Raw genomic sequence first — 19,571 nt, 5'->3', positions numbered from 1 at the left:
TAAACCATATTATAATATTTTGTATATAAAATTATAATATGTCATAAGATATCATAATTTTTTTCAAATAATAAAAATATTTTCATCATATAAAATTTTTAAATAAAAAATAAAATTATAAATATTAAATATATATTGAAAAATGATTGCACACACATCCACACCACCATCGTGACAAACTTTTATATATATATATATATATATATATATATATATATATATATATATATATATACGCGCGCGCGCACACAAATGCACTCCGCGCCGCATCGCTTGCTGGTTTGCCACCATCTCCTCCTCATCTGCCGCCGCCCGATCGGTCGACTTTGATCCCATCACGAGGTTCTCGTTCGTCTCTAAAACTCTCCTTCTTCCGAGGCATTCCGTAGATTCAGAAAACCGATTGATCTTTGGCTCCGGGATTCCAAGATCTGGATTAGGGTTGCAAGGTTTTCTGTCGCGAACCTGTTGGAACCTTGGAATGCCTGCCATCGAATGGTGGCACGTAATCCAGTTTTTGATGTATTTTTTGTATCGGAAATCTGTAGGTTTTCGATAACCGAGACTCCGCAAGCTTTGGGGCGGGTTCTTGGGGGATGACCTAGAAAAGGGTCATAGGGGCTTGGTTCTGTTTCGTATTCTAACTCTGGTTTCTTTTCTTGTAGATACGTGTTACTTGACCGATTACGATGGCCGGTAGAGCTCAGATTCGAACTAATAACTCCGCCCTTATTGCTATGATTGCTGATGAGGTATGTGGATGGTCTTGGTGTCAAGAACATGAACACGGCTTATTTTATAGCTCCAAATAGCTAATGATCAAGGAGACAGGTTTACCATTCTGCCTATCACAAGAAGAATTTAGGTGTTCTGTTGTATTTTTGTTACATTCTTATTGTTATTGTTGCTTTCTTTCTTCCCCTCTGTTTGTCTTTATTATCTCGTGGATTTTGTTTTTTAAAAATGAGATTATGTTAATCAGACTTGATAGGATCTATATTCCTATACATTGCCTAGTATTCATCAAGTGCTTGCTATCTCTTTAATAGTACAGATACTTAATGTCTTCTTAGATATGTACTTTTAACAACTAACGTAAGAAGAAAAGGAGTCACGGGAACAAACATTCTTTGAGGACGCTGATGGGGAGTTTCCTCTTAATTACACCAATTTTTTGAAATGTGAAATTAATCATGTCCGAAAACATTGTGAACTGTCTTTATTTATTTTATTAGTCATTCTTATGGTGTAACCTTAAGAAGGAGACAAAATAAAATGGTTGAATTAATATCTTTCATTAAAATGTTGGATTAGATTTCCTTTAGATGTGGTCTGTATTGAATGATGAATCTGAACCAAATATGTTGTAGAAAAGTTAAAATTATGAAATGCCAAGAATGGGATGTAAAAAAGGATTCTGAAAAACTTAAAAATTTCTTGAGCTGTAAAATAGCTAGTAAAACTAAATTATGGCTTAGAATACCAGGAGAGCATATTATTATGGATGGTCCCTATTGTGCAAACTATGTGCAAGGAAAATGCTGTTTTGACAAATGATGGGGAGATCAGGATAGAATGGAAAATTCCAACAACTGATGATTGAGTGCATTGCTCAAGGGAGTAAATCTAGCAGAGCCTTAAAGACTGTACAAGAGAAAGCTAAACAGATCTGATATAACATTAATAATAGCATAAATAATAATTGTGAGAACCATGTAGATAGGGTTAACCAAGTTATTCAACTACATCTTGAAAATAGAGATATATTACATGATAAAAAGTGAGTTTTTTTGTACAACCATATAGAAATAATGATTGTATGCATATTTGCAACCAGTGTTCTAAAAAGTGGCTGTGGTATGTGAATGGTTAATGGACCGCATAGTGCATTTATGGTATGTATGTATGCAGTCTATATTTTTAACTATATAAAAACAAATAAAATACTTTGAGCAATGCCAAAACAATAATTATAGTATTTTAATGATAAATAATATTTATTTTGATAACAATAACTACTAACAAGTAGTGCTTATTACTTAGCATTTAGTATTAGTTGTAATAGTTATAACATACTTGAAAGCCAAATCTAACCCAAAGATCAGTTTGAACGCGCTCTTTTGCACATGTCCGCATAAGTGTGTGCCACATATTTGGCCCCATAATACTAAGTGGGTCATCTATGCAACTGTCGAATTCTAATTGAACCACATGTATAGCCACATAGTTCTAATTGGAATGCCTTTTTGACCCATAAGCAGTATGACTGCAACCACATATAGACAATGTAATGCACTCAAGAAACCATATCCGCTTTTGTGGTTCATGCACCACATTTTAAATCACTATTTGCAACCACTATTATGTTTGAAATTCAATGGCCGCTCCTTAAAGTTATGAAAAAGAATAATGAAGCAAAATTTGGATAACTAATAACAATTATAATGATCAATTTAGCTTTATGGTCAGTAATTAATGTGAAAAAAAAATAATAAAGTGATGTTCTAAAGATAGTCAAATGACCACATAGATGCTTGACTAAGTTGGGTGGTTTTCTAAGCATGTTTCTTACGGAATAATCAGTTCATCCATGCAGTCCAAATTCTGGCAATTGTTTAGGCAACCCAAATGCTTATGCAGGTTGGACTTTTTGGACAGGTCATGTGCATTGTGCATCTCCCAGTGACTTGGACAATTTATAACTAAACCCTTTCCTCTCCTTGGCTACTTAAGCCTATTTGAGCATACCATGGCAGACAGAATAGAGGGGGAGAAAGAATAGAGTGGGATGAAGGCTGTGTCAGCGAGCTCCAAGGGCCAGCAGTATCCGTAGCTGCGAGGAGTGTTCATGTTTCTTTCCTTTCTATCCTGCTTTTCTCTTTTCTGCTATTGGCTGCTGCTACTGCTGTGGGCAATGATTGCCACTTTTACAACATTGCTGCTGGAAGTTACCAGTACTGTTGCAATTATGAATTATGGGCTATAAGACTTGTTGTGGTCAATACAATTGCAATTGAGCAAGAGTGGTAGAAGCAGGGCTTTCGAGTTCCTTTGGGGCCTCACTTTTTTTTATTTTTGATTTTCTGTTGTGTGTGTCTTTTAGTCCATCTTGGCCTTTGGGTAACAACTTAGTACCTTGTGCTGGGGTTCCCTCTATGATTCTGATGCCTACAATATATTAAAGGAAAAACAGAGTTAGAGGTAATCATAATGTTCTAGCATCATGTTTATCAACTTGGACAAAACATATATTAGACTTGAAAAAATTGGTTGGGTGAGCATCACGAAATACCGGAATCGAACCTTTAAATTGATGACTTAGAGAAAATGTGTGAACCATGCACTATTTGTAGTGCAGCTCTTCAATTATGAGGGTTTACTCCTAGCAAGAACTATTTTCAATTGTTATAGATCAACTTGTAATTGGTATTCAATATGAGGCCATATGGCATATTCAAGCGTGTCTACCATTACTTTTATCAGTGAAACTAAAATAAAAATGAATATTGAACTAGAATTATGGATGAACTGGGTCAAATTTGGTTGCACTGGAAAAACAAAGTACATGGAATGTGATGCTGTTGGAAAAAATAGTGTAGCAATTAACAACCAGTGGGAAACCTATCATAGAGTTAGTGTTTTGATGAAGTGATCTTGTGCTTTCTAAGTATTTTTAGATCAAAGCATGCAATGGTATTGAATACTGAAGGATGGTAATATGGTATGTAATAACGTATAGATTGATGTGCCCAGTTAGAAAAGTGGTCCAAATGTGTAATTGAGTAAAATAAAAAATAGAAAAAAACCATGTTTGATCATTGTATGCCTATGAGACTTATATGAAACTTATATGAGTATGACATAGCAATAAAGCCTGCAAAATTTTATTGATTGTCATGTTCATTGATCAAGAGAATGTGGATATATAACTTGAAATGATGAAGATTAAAAGGCCAAGTCGGGATGCATGTAGACCAAGGGAGGACTTGTTATTTATACAGATATTGCATTATTGGATTTCAATGAATGCTAACTACGGTCAAATCTCTTTGATTTCACTTGACATTCTCTGATGTACTTATATGAATCCTCTAGATCTATATGCAAATTTGCAACATCTAGTAAATGAGAAATCAAAATATAAATTGAATTTTATGTTTATGATCCTTGGGCTTCTTGCTGCACCAGCCACCTTTCTGAGCTCTTTCTATTAAGTGGAATAACCCTGCCAATCATATGCTTGGTTCTCTTTGGAAACAAAACATGGATCTTATGGTCTCAAGTCTGCAGATGCTGTAAATCTTGTCCTTTATTAACCAGTGTTAAACAAACATGCATGCTTATATTTGCTCATATATGCTAGGATATCATTTTCAGATGCTATGCATATGAAATGAACAATTTGTATTTGTTCCATGCTTAGATGAGTTTAATCACATGCCCGCGCTGTTAGACTGCATCACAGCCATTTCCTGTAATTCTATGTTAAGATCAAACTCTCCATAGCTAATCATATGAAACCATGTCTCCTGGATACAGACATGTTGTCTCAGTCGCTGTTCTGCTGTTGTGCTCTGCAGACTAGAAATGTATATCTGACAATTAGCTTCTTGTGTTGTTATAGGACACTATAACTGGGTTTTTGCTTGCTGGAGTTGGCAATGTTGATTTGAGAAGAAAGACAAACTACCTTGTTGTGGACTCAAGTACGCTAATATAATATACTTGCTAGTTATTGTACTTGTGTTCAGCTAGCTTTTAGTTATGGTTTATCTTTTCCTGTCAAGTTGAATTTCTTTCCATTTAATTCTTTAGTCATAAGGCAGTACATTGTTCATTGTCAAACAATGTGTCTCCCCATGTGTACATGTACCTATAAGCTTGAGCTGCATTTCTAATTGTTCTTATGGTAATTCCCTTCTAGCTTTAAAATCTTTTGTGCTCATCCCAGGCATTAAAATTTGTTTACATGCTACTGCTAACCTGATTCTCGTTACCTTTTTTTAATACTTTACATCTGATGGTGCTCCTGTTTTTGGCGTTCTGGTTCTATAGTAATTGCATGATTCAGTTTATAATCTCATGATCATGTAAGATGTACCAGAGACTCTTTGCTTTTGTACTGTTTTTTTTTTCATATGAACCTGGCTTTCATAGATGTCAAATGTTCTCTCTTATAGGTTTGATAAGATAACTCCAAAACCCAAACTTGAATAATTAATCTTCCTTACATTTATCTTAGGATAGCACTTGCTTTAATGATTAATGACAACTTTATTCCTGCTTATCAGAAACGACTGTGAAAGCAATCGAGGATGCTTTTAGAGAGTTCACCACCAAGGAAGACATTGCCATAGTGCTGATCAGCCAATATGTAAGCTTTCATATATGAGTACTTTATTAGTGGATGTATGATTTTTTTCTCTTTCCTGTCACTGGTAAACTTTGTTCAACTTTCATGCTTTTTGGTTAGCCCAGTACATTTTGTTCCGTATATCATTCTATCTGATGCACTAAAAGCCAGGCACAAAATGGTGTCTGAAAGTTAACAATCGAACTTGTGCAAGTAACTATATTATTAAGCACATCTTCAGCTGGCAAATAAGAGTTGCCTTAAATTCTTTCATGGGAAATTTCTTTTGCTTGCATCAACTCGATGATAGCATCTTAGGATGCCCATGGTTCTGTTATAGTGCTGTGCCAATTTAACCTTAAGTCAGCAGGAAATTCGGTACATGACAAAAATCTGTACATACTAATCAAATATATAAACTGCTCCTTTACTCAGTTGTTGAATTTGGTTGAACTTGATGTTCCACTAAACTAATCAGTCTGGGTTTTAAATGTTAGACTCTGTAGGATGGATGTCTGGCCAGGACACCACCTCTCGGGATTTTTTTGATACCGCACGATGCAGCAGAAAGAAAGAAGAAATAAAACAGAAAACAATCAGATACATAGATCAGTAAAAAAAGTACTCGCTTCCACGGGGCATGCAAACTTCACTATGAGAAAAGAAATATTACAAGAGGAAATCTCATCCTTAACCCTTGTATACCCAATTTCTCTCTCACAAGAAGTTCTTCTTCACAAAAGCTCTCTCTAGGAAGACCCTCCTGAATCCCTGAATCGATCGCTATCCGCTGTCTAGGAGTCTCCTTGCTCCTCCTCTCAGCGTCGCGTCTCTCTCTTCATGTGGGTTCACTGGTTTTCCAGGGCTCTTCTCGGATCAACGCCGCACCACCACAGCACGTCCCTGTTCACGAATAAGCTTTTTATAAGGCTTAAATCCATGTTAGATTAGGTTTAGGAGTCTTTACAGCACCCAAACAAAACCCTGGAGCCGTCGGATTGAAATCAGAAACAACCCACGCCCTCCAATCTCGCACCGGTCCACGAAATAGTCCGTGGACCGCGAGAAATGTATGGGAAACGTTCATGCGGTCCACGCGTCTTTCTGTGCACCGTCTGATCCATGGTGGATCGGGCTACGGGCTCCCAAGGCGGGCCACGTGGGCTTGAGCCGCACTCGCACGCGCGCCTGTGCCGGCCTGTGTGCTCGCACGCTTGGGCTTGGGCCGGCCTACGCGCTCGCGCCCCTGGGCCTGGGCCGCGCCCTGCGCACCGGGGCAGCGCGCGACCGCGCCGCCGTCGCTCCGCCGGCCCGCAGTCGGCCGTCGCCGATCCTCCGCTGCTCTGAATTTCGTACCGATTTTTCTCGTGCATATCTTGTCTGTGCGAACTCCGTTTGAGGTAATCTTGGGCTCGTTGGACTTCATTTTTTATCGCGGATCTCGCTGTGAGCTCAATATGGACCGAATTTTGAGGTATCAAATCCTAACAATCTCTATCTCGCTTTGATATTCGGTCTCTTTCTGACTCCAAGAGCTTCTGAATCTCCTCGCCTCCATGTCCTAGGGCAATCGCCTGCTGATCATGGATGGGCAAATATGAGAGTCGAGCCAAATCGCTCGATCCCATCTCCGTCGTATGCTGTGCTCCTTTTGACCCGAGATCTGCTTGGGACATCTTCCTACTGTAATAGAAATCTCACCTTGCGATATCGTCTTTCATCTTTCCGAGTTTCCTGTCTCGTGCCCGATCCACCTCCACCTGGAGCTCCACCTCGCTCTGGATTCCTCCTGGCTCCTGAAGCTCCATCTCGCACTGGACTCTCCGTCAGGTAATAATGTCCTCTCCTCCCCTTCTTCCTCTCCAGAACAATCCTATCGCCGCGTAGCACCTTCAGGATTCCTCTACCAGCTACCATCCTGTAGTCTTTCGAATTCAGTCTACTTAGTGAGATAAGATTCCGTCTGAAATCGGATATATATCGGACCTTCCTTAATCTCCTCACTGTACCATCATGTGTCCTCCAGCTAACCATCCCGATGCCTCTGATTGCACAGCATGATCCATCCGACAGATAAACAGTGCCCTCACTGTTCTTCAGGAAGTCAAACTGCTCCTTTCTACAACATACATGATAGGTTCATGCAGAATCTAAAATCCACTGCTGGAAAGAAATAGATACCTCATCAGATATCTCCAGGATATCTCTCTCTGAATCACTACTGGCCGTCGCTATAGTAATCATCGTCCGATCCTTGAGTTGAGAGCAGTCTTTAGCTAGATACCCCAACTCGTCACACTGATAACACCTGATTTTGCTCAAGTCCCTCCTAGACTTGGACCGTCCTCGTCGCGATCTCCTGTCGCTCCGTCTACTGCCTCCTGCTCCTTCAGAAACCATCAAAGCTGAGCTACCGCCATTTGAGCTTGAAGCTGGGTTCTTCCTCCTGAGAACCTCGTTCTGGAGTATCGCCGTGGTGACCTCATCCATCTTGATGGTGCTCTTCCCTACTAGAAGAGCAGTCATCAAGGACTCATACGAAGGTGGAAGCGACGCTAGCAAAATCAGCGTCCTGGTCTTTTTTTCAACATTCTCGCCAACGCTGAGGAAGTCGGTGAGGATCTTCTGGAAGTGGTTTAGATGCTCCTACACGCTGTCCCTCAGCCATCCGCAGCTGGTAGAACTGTCTTCAAAGGAAAAGAGTGTTGGTGAGAGATTTCGTCATGTACAACTCTTCGAGCTTCGACCACAGCATTGTCGGAAACGTCTCGCTAAGCACATGGATCACCACCTTATCCGCTAGAGACAGGCGGATGGTACTCACCGCCTGCATCTGGAGCCGTCTCCAATCCTGCACCTCTATGGTGGTCGGCTTCTTCTTGCACAAGAGAGCATCGATTAATCCTTGCTAGATGAGCACGTTCTTCACCCTTGTCTGCCACAAGGAGAAATTGTTCTTTCCATCAAATTTGTTGATCTCCATCTTGATTGATCCTGTCTTCTCCATCTTCAGTCTCGCTCACCACCGCTGTAATCTGCGTCTTTGTACCGTCTCGCTCTGCTACCACTTGTAGGGTGGATGTCTGGCCAGGATATCACTTCCCAGGATCTTTTCGATACCGCGCGATGCAGCAGGAAGAAAGAAAAAATAAAATAGAAAACAATCAGATACGTAGATCAGCAAAAAAGGGGCTCGTTTCCACGGAGCATGCAAACTTCACTATGAGAAAAGAAATATTATAAAAGGAGATCTCATCCTAAATCCTTGTATATCCAATTTTTCTCTCATAGGAAGTTTTTCCTTATAAAAGCTCTCTCTCTAGGAAGATCCTCCTGAACCCTGAAGCAACCGCTGTCTGCTGTCTAGGAGCCTCCTTACTCTTTCTGCTCTCAGCGCTGCGTCTCTCTCTTCATGTGGGTTCACTGGTTTTCCTAGGCTCTTCTCGGATCAATGCCGCACCACCATAGCACATCCCTGTTCACGAACAAGTCTTTTATAAGGCTTAAGTTCGTGTTAGATTAGATTTAGGAGTCCTTACAGCACCCAAACAAAATTCTGGAGCTGTCAGATTGAAATCGGAAACAATCCATGCCCTTCGATCTCGCGTCAATCCACGGAATAGTCCATGGACCGTGAAAAACGCATGGAAAACGCCCATGAGGTCCGTGCGCCTTCCTGTGCACTGCTCGGTTCACAATGGATCGGGCTACGGGCTCCCAGTGCGGGCCACGTGGGTCTGGGCCGCGCCCGCGCACATGCCTGTGCCATCCCGCGCGCTCGCACGCCTGGGCCTGGGCCGCATCCTGCACGCCCGGGCCGCATGCGGCGATGCGGCCGGCTGCTGGCGGTCCTTCGTCGCTCCGGATTTCTTGCCGACTTCTCTCGCGCGTATCTTCGCTGTCCGAACTTTGTTTGAGGTGATCTTGGACTCGTTAGACTCTATTTTTCGTTGCGGACCTCGCTGTGGGCTCAATGTGGACCGAATCTCAAGGTGTCAAATCCTAACAGACTCATTTACTGCATAGGCTTGGATTGTCGTGGATCTGTTTTTTTGTTTAGATCTTATGTCTAATTTTTGACATGTGTTTTTGTATTATATCATCTGAGCTTGTTTAGCGACTGTTTCATAGCAAAAACCAGCTGAGAGCTGATTAACCTTTTCCATGTCACTGGTACTTGAGTGCGAAAACAAGTAAACATCTACTGTAGCACCACTGACTTTGCTTTTGTGGTTTTTACTTCAGGTTGCAAATACGATAAGATTTCTTGTGGATGGCTACAACAAGCCTGTTCCTGCAATTTTAGAGATTCCTTCAAAAGATCACCCATATGACCCAACACATGATTCTGTTCTTTCTCGTGTGCGGTACTTGTTCTCATCTGAATCAGTTGCATCGGGAAGGCGCTGAAATGTCTGTGTTGCATGTCTTTGCTTTACTATTTGCAATTGGATTTTTTTTGTTTAACAATCGTAACAAGTTTCCTTTCTTGTATGAAGAAATAGTGTATGTCCCACCATGGAAATCTTCTCGTAGATATCCTTAAAAGGATATTGGAATGAGCAGGTTTCATTTTGGTGCTTGGTATCTCAAGTGGTATGTTATTCCATCTCCAAAGATTGCATTAGTCTTTCATCAATTGCACTGAGTCTATAAACTTAAATGTCGGCCTTCTTCTTTATAGCGTGTTGTTTTCGACTGTTTCTCCTTCATAGCCCACAGGGGCCAGCTGTCTAAGGCGATGCTTTCCTGTCTTAAATCCTTAAAAACAGGAATGCACTAATCTGGCCCAATCTTGGAGTTGTCAGTATTTATTAAATCTATTTCTATACGGCAGAACATTTTTTTTGGATCAACTGACAGACATTGTTGAGAAAGTAAATGAAATATTTGATTCATGTAGCAAGAGAAAGCTTTCCTGTTATATAAATTTCTGAGCTTCTGACCATCAAAAAGGGATTAAGTGGAACTATATAAATTTCTCAGCTTGTGGTACTGACATTCCGCACCATGAGACGCCTGCATGTCTGTTTCTATAAATTTGCAAAAGCCTGAGCAGGTGCGAATGACAACATCGGACTGCCGATCTTCTTGGAGTTCCCCAGAATATACGAATCTTTTGCAACCATTGCTTTTCTTCTCCTCTCTCTCCATATGTTTTTTTTCCTAAGGTAATTCTTTCTCCATTTGTTTTGTTCGTATAAAAGGGATTCTGAATGCCATTGCAGTCCACGCTTTGACCTTTCTTCTTGAGTCAAGAATCATCCCATTCCGTAATCGAAAAGGCGAGAAGATGATGAAAAGCATTGTTGTTAACGGCAAAATTCTTCGCCATGCGTTAGAGTACGTAAAGCATTTTCTTATGTTGAAGTTTACGTTTTGTCGAAATCGGTTGCTTAAAATATTTTAATTTCGTGAATCTATTCTCCATTCTCGGATAGGCCTCAAATAAATTATCAGGAAAAAAAAAAAAAAAGGCCCACCCTACCGTAGCTTACCAAGTGGTACACTGCTACCTCAAACCAGTCAGATAAAGGTCATGATTAATCTGACAGACGATAACTAGGAGTCCATCGCCCAAGTGTCCAGCGCAATACGGACAACCGTTTCCAAGCTCATACCAGTCAGACGGAGCACAACCACGGTTCACGCATGCAAGCAAGAAGAAACGGGAAAAGAGCATTAAAAAAATAAAAACAAAATAATGTTTGCGAAAAAGGAAAGCACCACTATTTAAGCATGGGAATCTGACAGGTCTTACTACCGGCAGGCAGTGCCACCATCCTCGTCGAACTCACGGCCAGAACCGGACCTGCGGCAAGCTCGGTAAAACAAACACTAACAGATGGCAACCACGTTGCAAAGAAAAAGGAAAATGACAGCGAAGTAATTCCTCCCTTGTGTTTTTATCTCATTCTTCAACATCTTAGTACGTGATCCCTCAACAAGAAATGAAGCACAACAACCTGGACTATAGTTGGCGAGGATATGATGGTTGGGCAGGAGCAGCAAGCGGAGCTGCATAATCGTATCCACCACCATAATTAATCGAAGATCCATGAGGCAAACCACTTGGTCTTCCACTCATTTCTTCAGGCATGTAATACTGTTGAGATACGGTGGGACTCTGGCTATGAGCTGAACCATATGATGCAGAAGCTGGGCCATCAAAGCCACCTTGACCAGGGTAACTATATGGATGACGAGCCAGTGGGAGCTGAGGTACGGTGGGTGACCGATGGTATGAAGCATAAGGAGCGTTGAAGGTCCTAGATGCCTTGGCAGGACGGGAAGGGGGGAAAGTCCCGCCAGTTGACCGTGTTCTCTTGCCCTGGGTCTTTTTGGCTGCTGTAGACTTCTTCCTATCAGCCTTCACTTTCTCCATTTGTGCTAGTCGCTTTTTTAAGCCATCAATACTGAATTTTGATTCAAGATGGCAACTTTCGACACATTTGATGATGGATCTGAGGTCACTCATCTCTGCCGTGTTAGATTCTTCCTGGAAATGCAACAAAGTTATGGCAAACCAATGATCTTGGGTGAAAACATTAATGCTAATTCTACATTAACACAAGCTTCATATTCCTGCCATAAAGACTCTGGAGCAAGGAAAATAATCCCATATATAAGTAGGTCTACTGATAGACTAGTCAGCTTATCCCATTTGTTTACATTCTGCCTACCTCATGCTAATTTAATGCAATAATATACTGAGACATGACATGATAGTATAAACAGAGAATATAAAAAAATATAACACCATGGTAGCAGGAGCTCACTGATATGGACAAAAGGAGTTCAGCAAATCTAATATACCTGGAAAAAGAATCCTAATTATAGAGAGCTAATAAGGTTAGACTGTCAAGTCTGCGGTTGAAGATATTTCAAACAATTACTTTAGTGTATATCTCGGAATGTTTGCGTGCACCAGTGCCACAATATGCATATAATCTCATTGCACCATTCACCAAAAAAATTTAATAGTACCAGAGCTTATATAAATTGTGGTCATGACAGAAGTGAAAATGTGTATATTCTCTTAGTACCAGAGCTTATATAAATTGCAGTCATGATAGAAGTGATGAACTTGCATGCAAGTAACAATCAATATTTTCCCATATACCTATAACACTCATCAATTTGCAACCCTTTAATCATTTGTATGTAGCTCCATGTCTGATGTCATGTCTTCTGAAAATTAGTAATATTGGCTAAATTTCAATATTGCATCTAGTGCTGTAACAAGTTATACAATTAATAATATCACACAGACATTACTCAATAACTCACAGGGAGTATTTGGTTAGGGAGAATTGGGGTTTGGAATCGGAATGGAAATGGATGACTCACATTCTAACTGTTTCATTGGGAGGAGTCCCATTTTGATTTCGATTCTGGAGCAAAATAGAAATGACCCAATCTATCTAAAACTCAATCCCTACTCTCCCTAAGGAATCAAATTTCGATTTCAATTTCGATTACAAACCAAATGCTTCAGATGATTTGGCCATTCCGATTCCGATTCCAATCCATTCTGATTCCCATTCTCATTCCGATTCCAATTGCGAACCAAACACCCCCATAGAGTAAAAGCCAATTAACAAAGATGCACAAACAACAAGATAAATTACTTATAGATCATAGAAATTATGAATCATGTACATGCAGTCAATTAATAAAACTATAAATGTGAGAGTGCTGCTCTCAAGAACAAGACATGGCATTTCATGACGCAACACAACAAAAGAAAATTCAGCAGTTGAAACTTAAAAGTCAAACTTACTGTAGCACCAGCGGAATGATTCCCATTTTTCAATATGGCATTAGCTTTTTTCCTTGAGGATTGGAGATACGACTTCAGAAGAGGAGCAGGAGAAAATCGTTCAGTCAAACCAGCTTCATGAGAAAAATATACAGCCTCAAGCTCCTTTCCATTCTTTACTAACTCATCAATAATATCTGCAAGAGCATGCAAAGCTGAGATTAATCTTTTCGAGTAATAAATGCAGCAGAAAATGCAAAGCTTTAACCAATTTTCTTAATGTATGCAGATAAAACTTTTGGAAAATTAAATATTACACCACATATACAGAGAGAAAAAGAAGTAGAAGCAAGTTAACCAGACTTGCAATTATCTTTTGCTCTATTCTTGTAGTAGTCCTGGTGTCAAGTAATTTCTTTTTTATTTTTCCACCTTGATATAGAAGATTTTCATTGAAGTTGGTTTTCCTTTTTCTAAATTATTAAAGTTTGTATCTAAATTATTAAAGTTTATATCACATGGTAAAACTACTAGAATTCCTGCCATGGTAAATTAACTGGGTGATTTTTCGAGGTTAGATCAATGGATGCTAATGGCAGAAACGAAGATCAACAATTAGCTGAAGACATCACTAGATTCTATAGGACTGGGTTCTCTATATGATCAAATATCCCCTTTGTTGCTTAAATTGCAAAACCCAGGAACTTGTGCTTGAATTTTTTTAAAATTCAGGACTTAAAAAAATTCAGGACTAAAGGAAATGACAGACATATTAGATTTGGTGAGTTTGATGTTAGATGCAAAAGATAGGAATACTTCTCATTATTGAAAAAGTGGGATGCAAGCTTCTTACCTACGTACCAGGCTCCATAGGGATTTATTTCAGGTAATGAAAGTTCCATCATAAGCTCGGACTTGAGGGACGAGTAAAGGCACATGATTCATATGTAAACTCATTCTCAAAAAGGACTCGCAATAATAAACTTCAATTTCATGATAAGGTAGCTTCTTCAAGATAATTAAGGTTTATGGTTAAAACATAAACACTGAGAGCAACAGAAAACGTGCAGACTACAGAAAAGGAAATTCATCTCATAACAAAAACCATGTCCATAATACAAGAGAGATTGGAAGTGTCAGAATGCCTTCAGGAAGGTTCAGGAAGAGCTTATAAGAAAATGAGATCAGCCATATTAGTTCACATGGTTATATCACAAAGACAACCAAGACTTTGAGCATAGCGGTCTGATCTGAACAACGTTCCTATCAGAAAACATTGCATTTAGATAATACCTATTTCAATTTCTCATATCCTTTGGGAGGAAAATGAATTTATCATTTATGTGCAACTCATGAGGCCAGACAAACACTAATTCCAAAGCACATTTGTGATAATAGGAAAAAGTATAAGATTAATATGGACAAAGCTCAGGTTTTAGAGATAGCTAGGATAGCATTAAAGATTTTGTCCACAGCAAGAAATGTTCCTGACTTTCAGTAAGATGGTTGGAGCAACACAGGAAGAAACTAAATCTGCCAACAGGACTTGTGCACAAAAGTGATAGATGCAACCTTCTCCAATGGCCTACAAATGGTAAAAGTCATCCTTCTTCAAAGCCCACGTGACTCTAACAGATGAAGAATATGTATGTTATTAACCAAAAAAACAGTAAATATGTTTGGAACATGCTGACTTAGTTTAACATAAGAAAGAATCTTGTCAGAAAAACTGTTATTGTAAAGTATCCAATTAGACTAGATGCTCTTGTTTAAAAGAATGCGCTTCCTATCATATTATATCCACAACCAGCAAGCCCTGACCCATATATTTGGGAGCGATATCTGGTAACTTGGTCCCATTGAAAGAATGGTGCGTATACATGCATCAACAAGTTGAGATGTACCGGCAGGTCAGATTCTTGGGCTTGCAAATGATAATTTTTAATAGTGTAAAAATGATATGATCTTTAGAACATGCAAAATAATGGCAGACAAAATCACATCTCTTAGTTATATCCAGAAGGGTAGCGTATATAAATAACAAAACAGATTGTCATTGATGAAGATATTGTTTATTGCTCTTTTCTCCATCATTAGTCCAAGTGTCAAAATAAAGAAAATGCATATGAGCCCATGAAACACTACCATTAAGGTTTCGGGTTAAGACATTTATGCATTGTGTTTGATTTAGGTCCACGGTTCCCCAAGATTATGTTGAAGTTCTAGGCTTCTAGTGAAATATATGAACAGCTCTAAAAGTCGGAACTGCTGCATGACAAGTCAAAAATACAAAACGGATAGCAATCATTTCCAGCATAGGTAACAAGACAGCTAAAAATGTTTGAAAACGAATGGAAGGAAGCCAGTACCCATTAACAATTAAAGCTAGAAGCATTAACCAGTGGCACGGCAAGTGGAGTGAAATTAAAGTGTTTGTACCTGCCAATTTCTCCCCAAATCCTAATCCAGGAGCAAGTTTCCCCATCTCTTTCCTCGAGGCATGCTCCAGAACCAACTTCCTCAAGAACTCTTCCTGAAATCTCGAGCTCAAACCAAACGCCACCACCATTTGCAGAAACAGCTGGGCCTCGGAACCCCCCATCCCTCCCTCCCCTTCCTCCTGTTTGTTTCCGCCAAGCTTCTCTTTCCACGCCTCGGCGACGGCCGCCGCCCTCTCCCTCATGCTCGCCGACACCGTCGGCGCCTTCCTCCCCTCGGAATCAAACAGTGCCCGAAGCAGCATCCCCAGGGCCCAGCACCGGTCGGCACCGGCGCCGGTGGACGAGCCGCCGCCGCCGCTCGTCTGGTGGTCCAAGAAGTCCGCCACGGCGTCCACCACAAGCCGGGCGGGGTCCACCGATCCGGCGACGGCCTCCGCTATCTCCTTCCGGAGGACGGCGAGGTCCCTGCGACGGGACACCACGAACCGCCAGAGTCCGGCGGGATCCATCCGGCGGCAGTACCAGCGGAGGATCCCCTGGAGGTCGTCGGGGGGCTTGGCGTCGGGGGTCTCGATCTCGGCGAGCACGGCATCCTTGCGCTCCTGGATGAGGGCGGTGGCGGCGGACTCGCTGTCGGGGATGGAAGCCTCGCGGAGGTCGAGCGATTCCAAGGTTTGCTTGCTCTCGGCTTCGAGGGCTTGGAGCCGGGAGTCGAGGGCCTGGGAACGGTCGGCTAGGGTTTGGCGGAGGGAGGAGAAGTGGTCGGAGAGGTTCTTCCACAGGAGGGTGCAGTTGGAGATGAAGTTTTTTTGGGCCTCCAGCTCGTCGAAGACCTTCTGGATTCGATCGTCGGTGACGGAGACGTCGGTTGCCATGGATCCAGCGGCGAAGGCGAGGGAGTCGAGAAGAGTGTTGTGTTTGTGATTGTGGCACGGAGCGGATAGATATAGGGTCCGGAGTCCGGACACGGGAATGGTTGGGTTTTGGGAAGGAACCCGAACCTAAAGGCGACGTTCGTTTTGGATCATTTTGTTGTCTGGTGGCGGATTACCATTTCATCTAGGTTCCCGAGTTTTCTGTTTGATCAAGTGGGAGGGATAGCTTTGCTTGATCTCTGGAGATGATGGATGGTTATTAGAATTAGTAGTCTGCGTCTATGCAACGCATGACGACAACGTTGGAAATACGTTTCCTAAAATTCCTATTAACTACTAAAATAGAGAGTAGAGACTCAAAGGAAGGGTTACAATTTGTTTGCATCCACCCATGGTAGGAACTTATTCCTAGGTCCTAACAAGTCTCCAACATGCGCTGATGCACATGGAATTTATATGTTAGTCACTGATCTACCATTGTTCTTGAAACAACTAATTATCATGTCCAAACAATTTGCGTAAAAAGCTTTGTTGAAACTTGTAATTTATCATCTTTTAAGATACAATTCTAGGTTTCACTTAATTATTGCTGTTATGGTAAAGGGAGAGTATCATTAATCACACATTAGTTGTGAGTCAAGAAAAACTCTTATTTATATAAGAAGAAATTATTATTTCTACATAACGTATTTTTTAAAAGATAAAATCATAAGATCTATGGGTCAGAGCCTACAATACCTCACGTGTCGAGATATGAATTTTTTATTAGATCCATGCACAGACTTTTTCTTGATTAGAAGACTATGTTGTGATGGAGGGAAGATATCATTAGTCTCATATTGATTGTAAGTCAAAAAAACTTTCGATTTATATAAAAAAATATCATCTTTAAATATCAAATCATAAGTCTTTAGCTGCAATAGTTGCATCATATAATTCCTCTTCTTTAGCCATAGAGGAGCGAGAGAGATACATGGATAAGGGTAGGCAATGATTGACTTGAGGAAAAGCAAATGATGCATTTTTTATATCCACAGATGCTCTGCATTAGATTGTTCAAAGATAATATCTTTTGCTTAAAAATATGTGAGATCTCCGTGCACTCTTATCCAAGTCACCCCAAGTGCTGTTTCTTTGCATTGATGTTATGCTGTAACCATATACTTTTAGATGACTTCAAAATGTATAGGAACTATTGGATGTGTTGTTGGCAGATTGTGGGGAGACCTCCCTTAATAGTCCCACATCGGACAATTCTAGTGTGTGCATATGCTTAAGAGGGATACGGACACACCTTCCTTCATGAGGCACTTTTTCCCACCGAGGGTAAAGATAAAACCGTGAGACCGTCTGCGTGATGCTGGAGGAATTCGCCTCCGGTGGGGACCACGGGACAATGCTCTCCGTCCGGACCCAGCCGGAGCGGACAATACTTCGTGGGCTGAGACGTGGTTCGTCCCGACGACCGCTTGACACGTGCGCACAACAGTGGCGCGCCAGGAAGGGGGCACCCGTCCCCTGTCCGCACATGCATCCTCCAGAGTGGGGGGCATGTTATGGGCAGACTGTGAGGGGACATCCCTTAATAGTCTCACATCGAGCAACTCTGGTGTGTGCATGTGCTTAAGAGGGATACGGACACACCTTCCCTCACGAGGCGTCTTTTTCCGTCGAGGATAAAGATAAAACCGTGAGGCCGTCTGCGTGATGCTGGGGGGACTCGCCCCCGGTGGGGACCACGGGGCAATGCTTCCCGTCCAGACCCAGCCGGAGCGGACAATATTTCGTGGGCAGAGGCGTGGTTCGCCCCAACGACCGCTTGACACGTGCGCACAACAGGATGATTATAATTATGCACAAAAAATTATTTGATGTCCCCATTGTAAAGCTTATGCAAATAACACCCAAAAAAAAAAAATTGTAATATGTAATTACCCGCAGCATGCAATTAAATATTCTGTGTATGTTTTGGAGAGAGTTTTTGCTTCCCTACGAAGAAATAATCCTTCCATAATTATCACAATAAAATATATCTCAGCTATGCGTGGAGATATTCAGACATAGCAAGATTCATGCTTCACTTTTTTTCGAAAAAGCACTCTGGGAATTGCGTGACGCCGGAGGAAAGCATCAGAAAAATCAATAAAAATAAAAAAATATCAAAAAAATTAGAAGGTAAGACCTTGTCTCCCGTAGATTTTTTTTTTTTTTTTCTTTTTACTCATTTTCATTGAAGGAGAGTACCTAGGAGAGACCAGGGAGGTTTCTTAGATTCCAATTGGATTTTTTTCTCAAAAAAATTTTGTGCAACTTATGACGGTGTGAGCGACCGGGGGTGGCGACAAAGATGCTGAAGACAGTGGCATCGAGCAGGGCCTCATGGTGGCCGCACGAAGGTGATGAGGAGATGATGAAGGGGGTTCTAATCTCTGTTCTCGATGATCAGAGTGTTCAACACAACAAAAAAGATGAAAAAGGGGTTCTGATGTATGACGTCGATGGAGTCGAGATGGTCCTCACTAACACTGATGCTAACGGCAAGGATCTCATCGTTGATGCTCACCTCCTTCCCACCTCCCGGGTCAGCAAAAAGACCAACGATGCCATCACAACGTATATATTACCCGAGATGAGTCTAACAGCAAACATCGTATTCAGAGGGACGAAGGTGGGGGTGCGGCCGTCGCTAGTGGTCGCAGCATTCTTATTGCAGGGGCTGAATGCATTGATAGTAGAGATTCTGCAGTCAGATGAACAGGTGCAATGGCGCCCATGGGGCTGTCGTTGGAGTCACGTGGGTGGATTTCAGCATCGTCTTCAAGACCTCCATATCATGTCCCCATGTCAGCAGCCTTGCCGCCATCTGCTTTGCCCTCATGACCACCACCCCCCAAATGGCAATGGCTTCCTCGATATCACCATCGGCAAGACTGCCACCCCCTTTGAGTACGGTGCTAGCCATGTTGACCCCCATGCACCATGGAGCCCTCCACCACTAAGCTCTCCAAAGACTTTTCTTTGATGGTCTAAATGATGACGAGACCCCATCTCCCCCGATCTTGCCCACCCCACTAAAATCATCCAAGGACATCTCATGTCTAAGGGGGTTATATTTAATCCTTGAGTTAAAGTTATTATGA

The 19,571-nt window shown here is 41.4% G+C and overlaps 3 protein-coding genes across 5 annotated transcripts; 2 read left to right on the top strand and 1 right to left on the bottom strand.

Annotated features, from left to right (window-relative positions):
* Positions 1 to 232: 232 nt before the first annotated feature.
* Positions 233 to 10,016, top strand: LOC105047900 (V-type proton ATPase subunit F). Of its 3 annotated transcripts, none has more exons than XM_010927027.3 (5): positions 233 to 342; positions 666 to 752; positions 4,625 to 4,706; positions 5,292 to 5,374; positions 9,599 to 10,016. In XM_010927027.3, the coding sequence occupies exons 2-5, from the start codon at positions 690 to 692 to the stop codon at positions 9,761 to 9,763; spliced, it is 393 nt and encodes a 130-aa protein (XP_010925329.1). In that variant the 5' UTR covers positions 233 to 342; positions 666 to 689; the 3' UTR covers positions 9,764 to 10,016. The 3 variants fall into 3 exon arrangements, with proteins under 3 accessions (XP_010925329.1, XP_019707132.1, XP_029121255.1); XM_019851573.3 differs by lacking the exon at positions 233 to 342 and adding an exon at positions 393 to 449; XM_029265422.2 differs by lacking the exon at positions 233 to 342 and adding an exon at positions 421 to 544.
* A 1,044-nt stretch (positions 10,017 to 11,060) lies between these two features.
* Positions 11,061 to 16,606, bottom strand: LOC105047901 (FRIGIDA-like protein 4a). Its single transcript, XM_019851514.3, has 3 exons — positions 15,555 to 16,606; positions 13,137 to 13,312; positions 11,061 to 11,852 (listed from the first exon to the last, which is right to left on the bottom strand). The coding sequence occupies exons 1-3, from the start codon at positions 16,429 to 16,431 to the stop codon at positions 11,325 to 11,327; spliced, it is 1,581 nt and encodes a 526-aa protein (XP_019707073.2). The 5' UTR covers positions 16,432 to 16,606; the 3' UTR covers positions 11,061 to 11,324.
* Positions 16,607 to 18,778: 2,172 nt separating this feature from the next.
* Positions 18,779 to 19,453, top strand: LOC140859388 (subtilisin-like protease SBT1.7). The gene has a single exon (XM_073261038.1). The coding sequence runs from the start codon at positions 18,779 to 18,781 to the stop codon at positions 19,451 to 19,453; it is 675 nt and encodes a 224-aa protein (XP_073117139.1).
* The last annotated feature ends 118 nt before the right edge of the window (positions 19,454 to 19,571 follow it).

Source organism: Elaeis guineensis, chromosome 7, assembly GCF_000442705.2.
Source record: "Elaeis guineensis isolate ETL-2024a chromosome 7, EG11, whole genome shotgun sequence".
In the NCBI taxonomy this organism is placed as follows: Eukaryota; Viridiplantae; Streptophyta; class Magnoliopsida; order Arecales; family Arecaceae; genus Elaeis; species Elaeis guineensis.
This window is presented reverse-complemented; position numbering and strand designations above follow the sequence as displayed.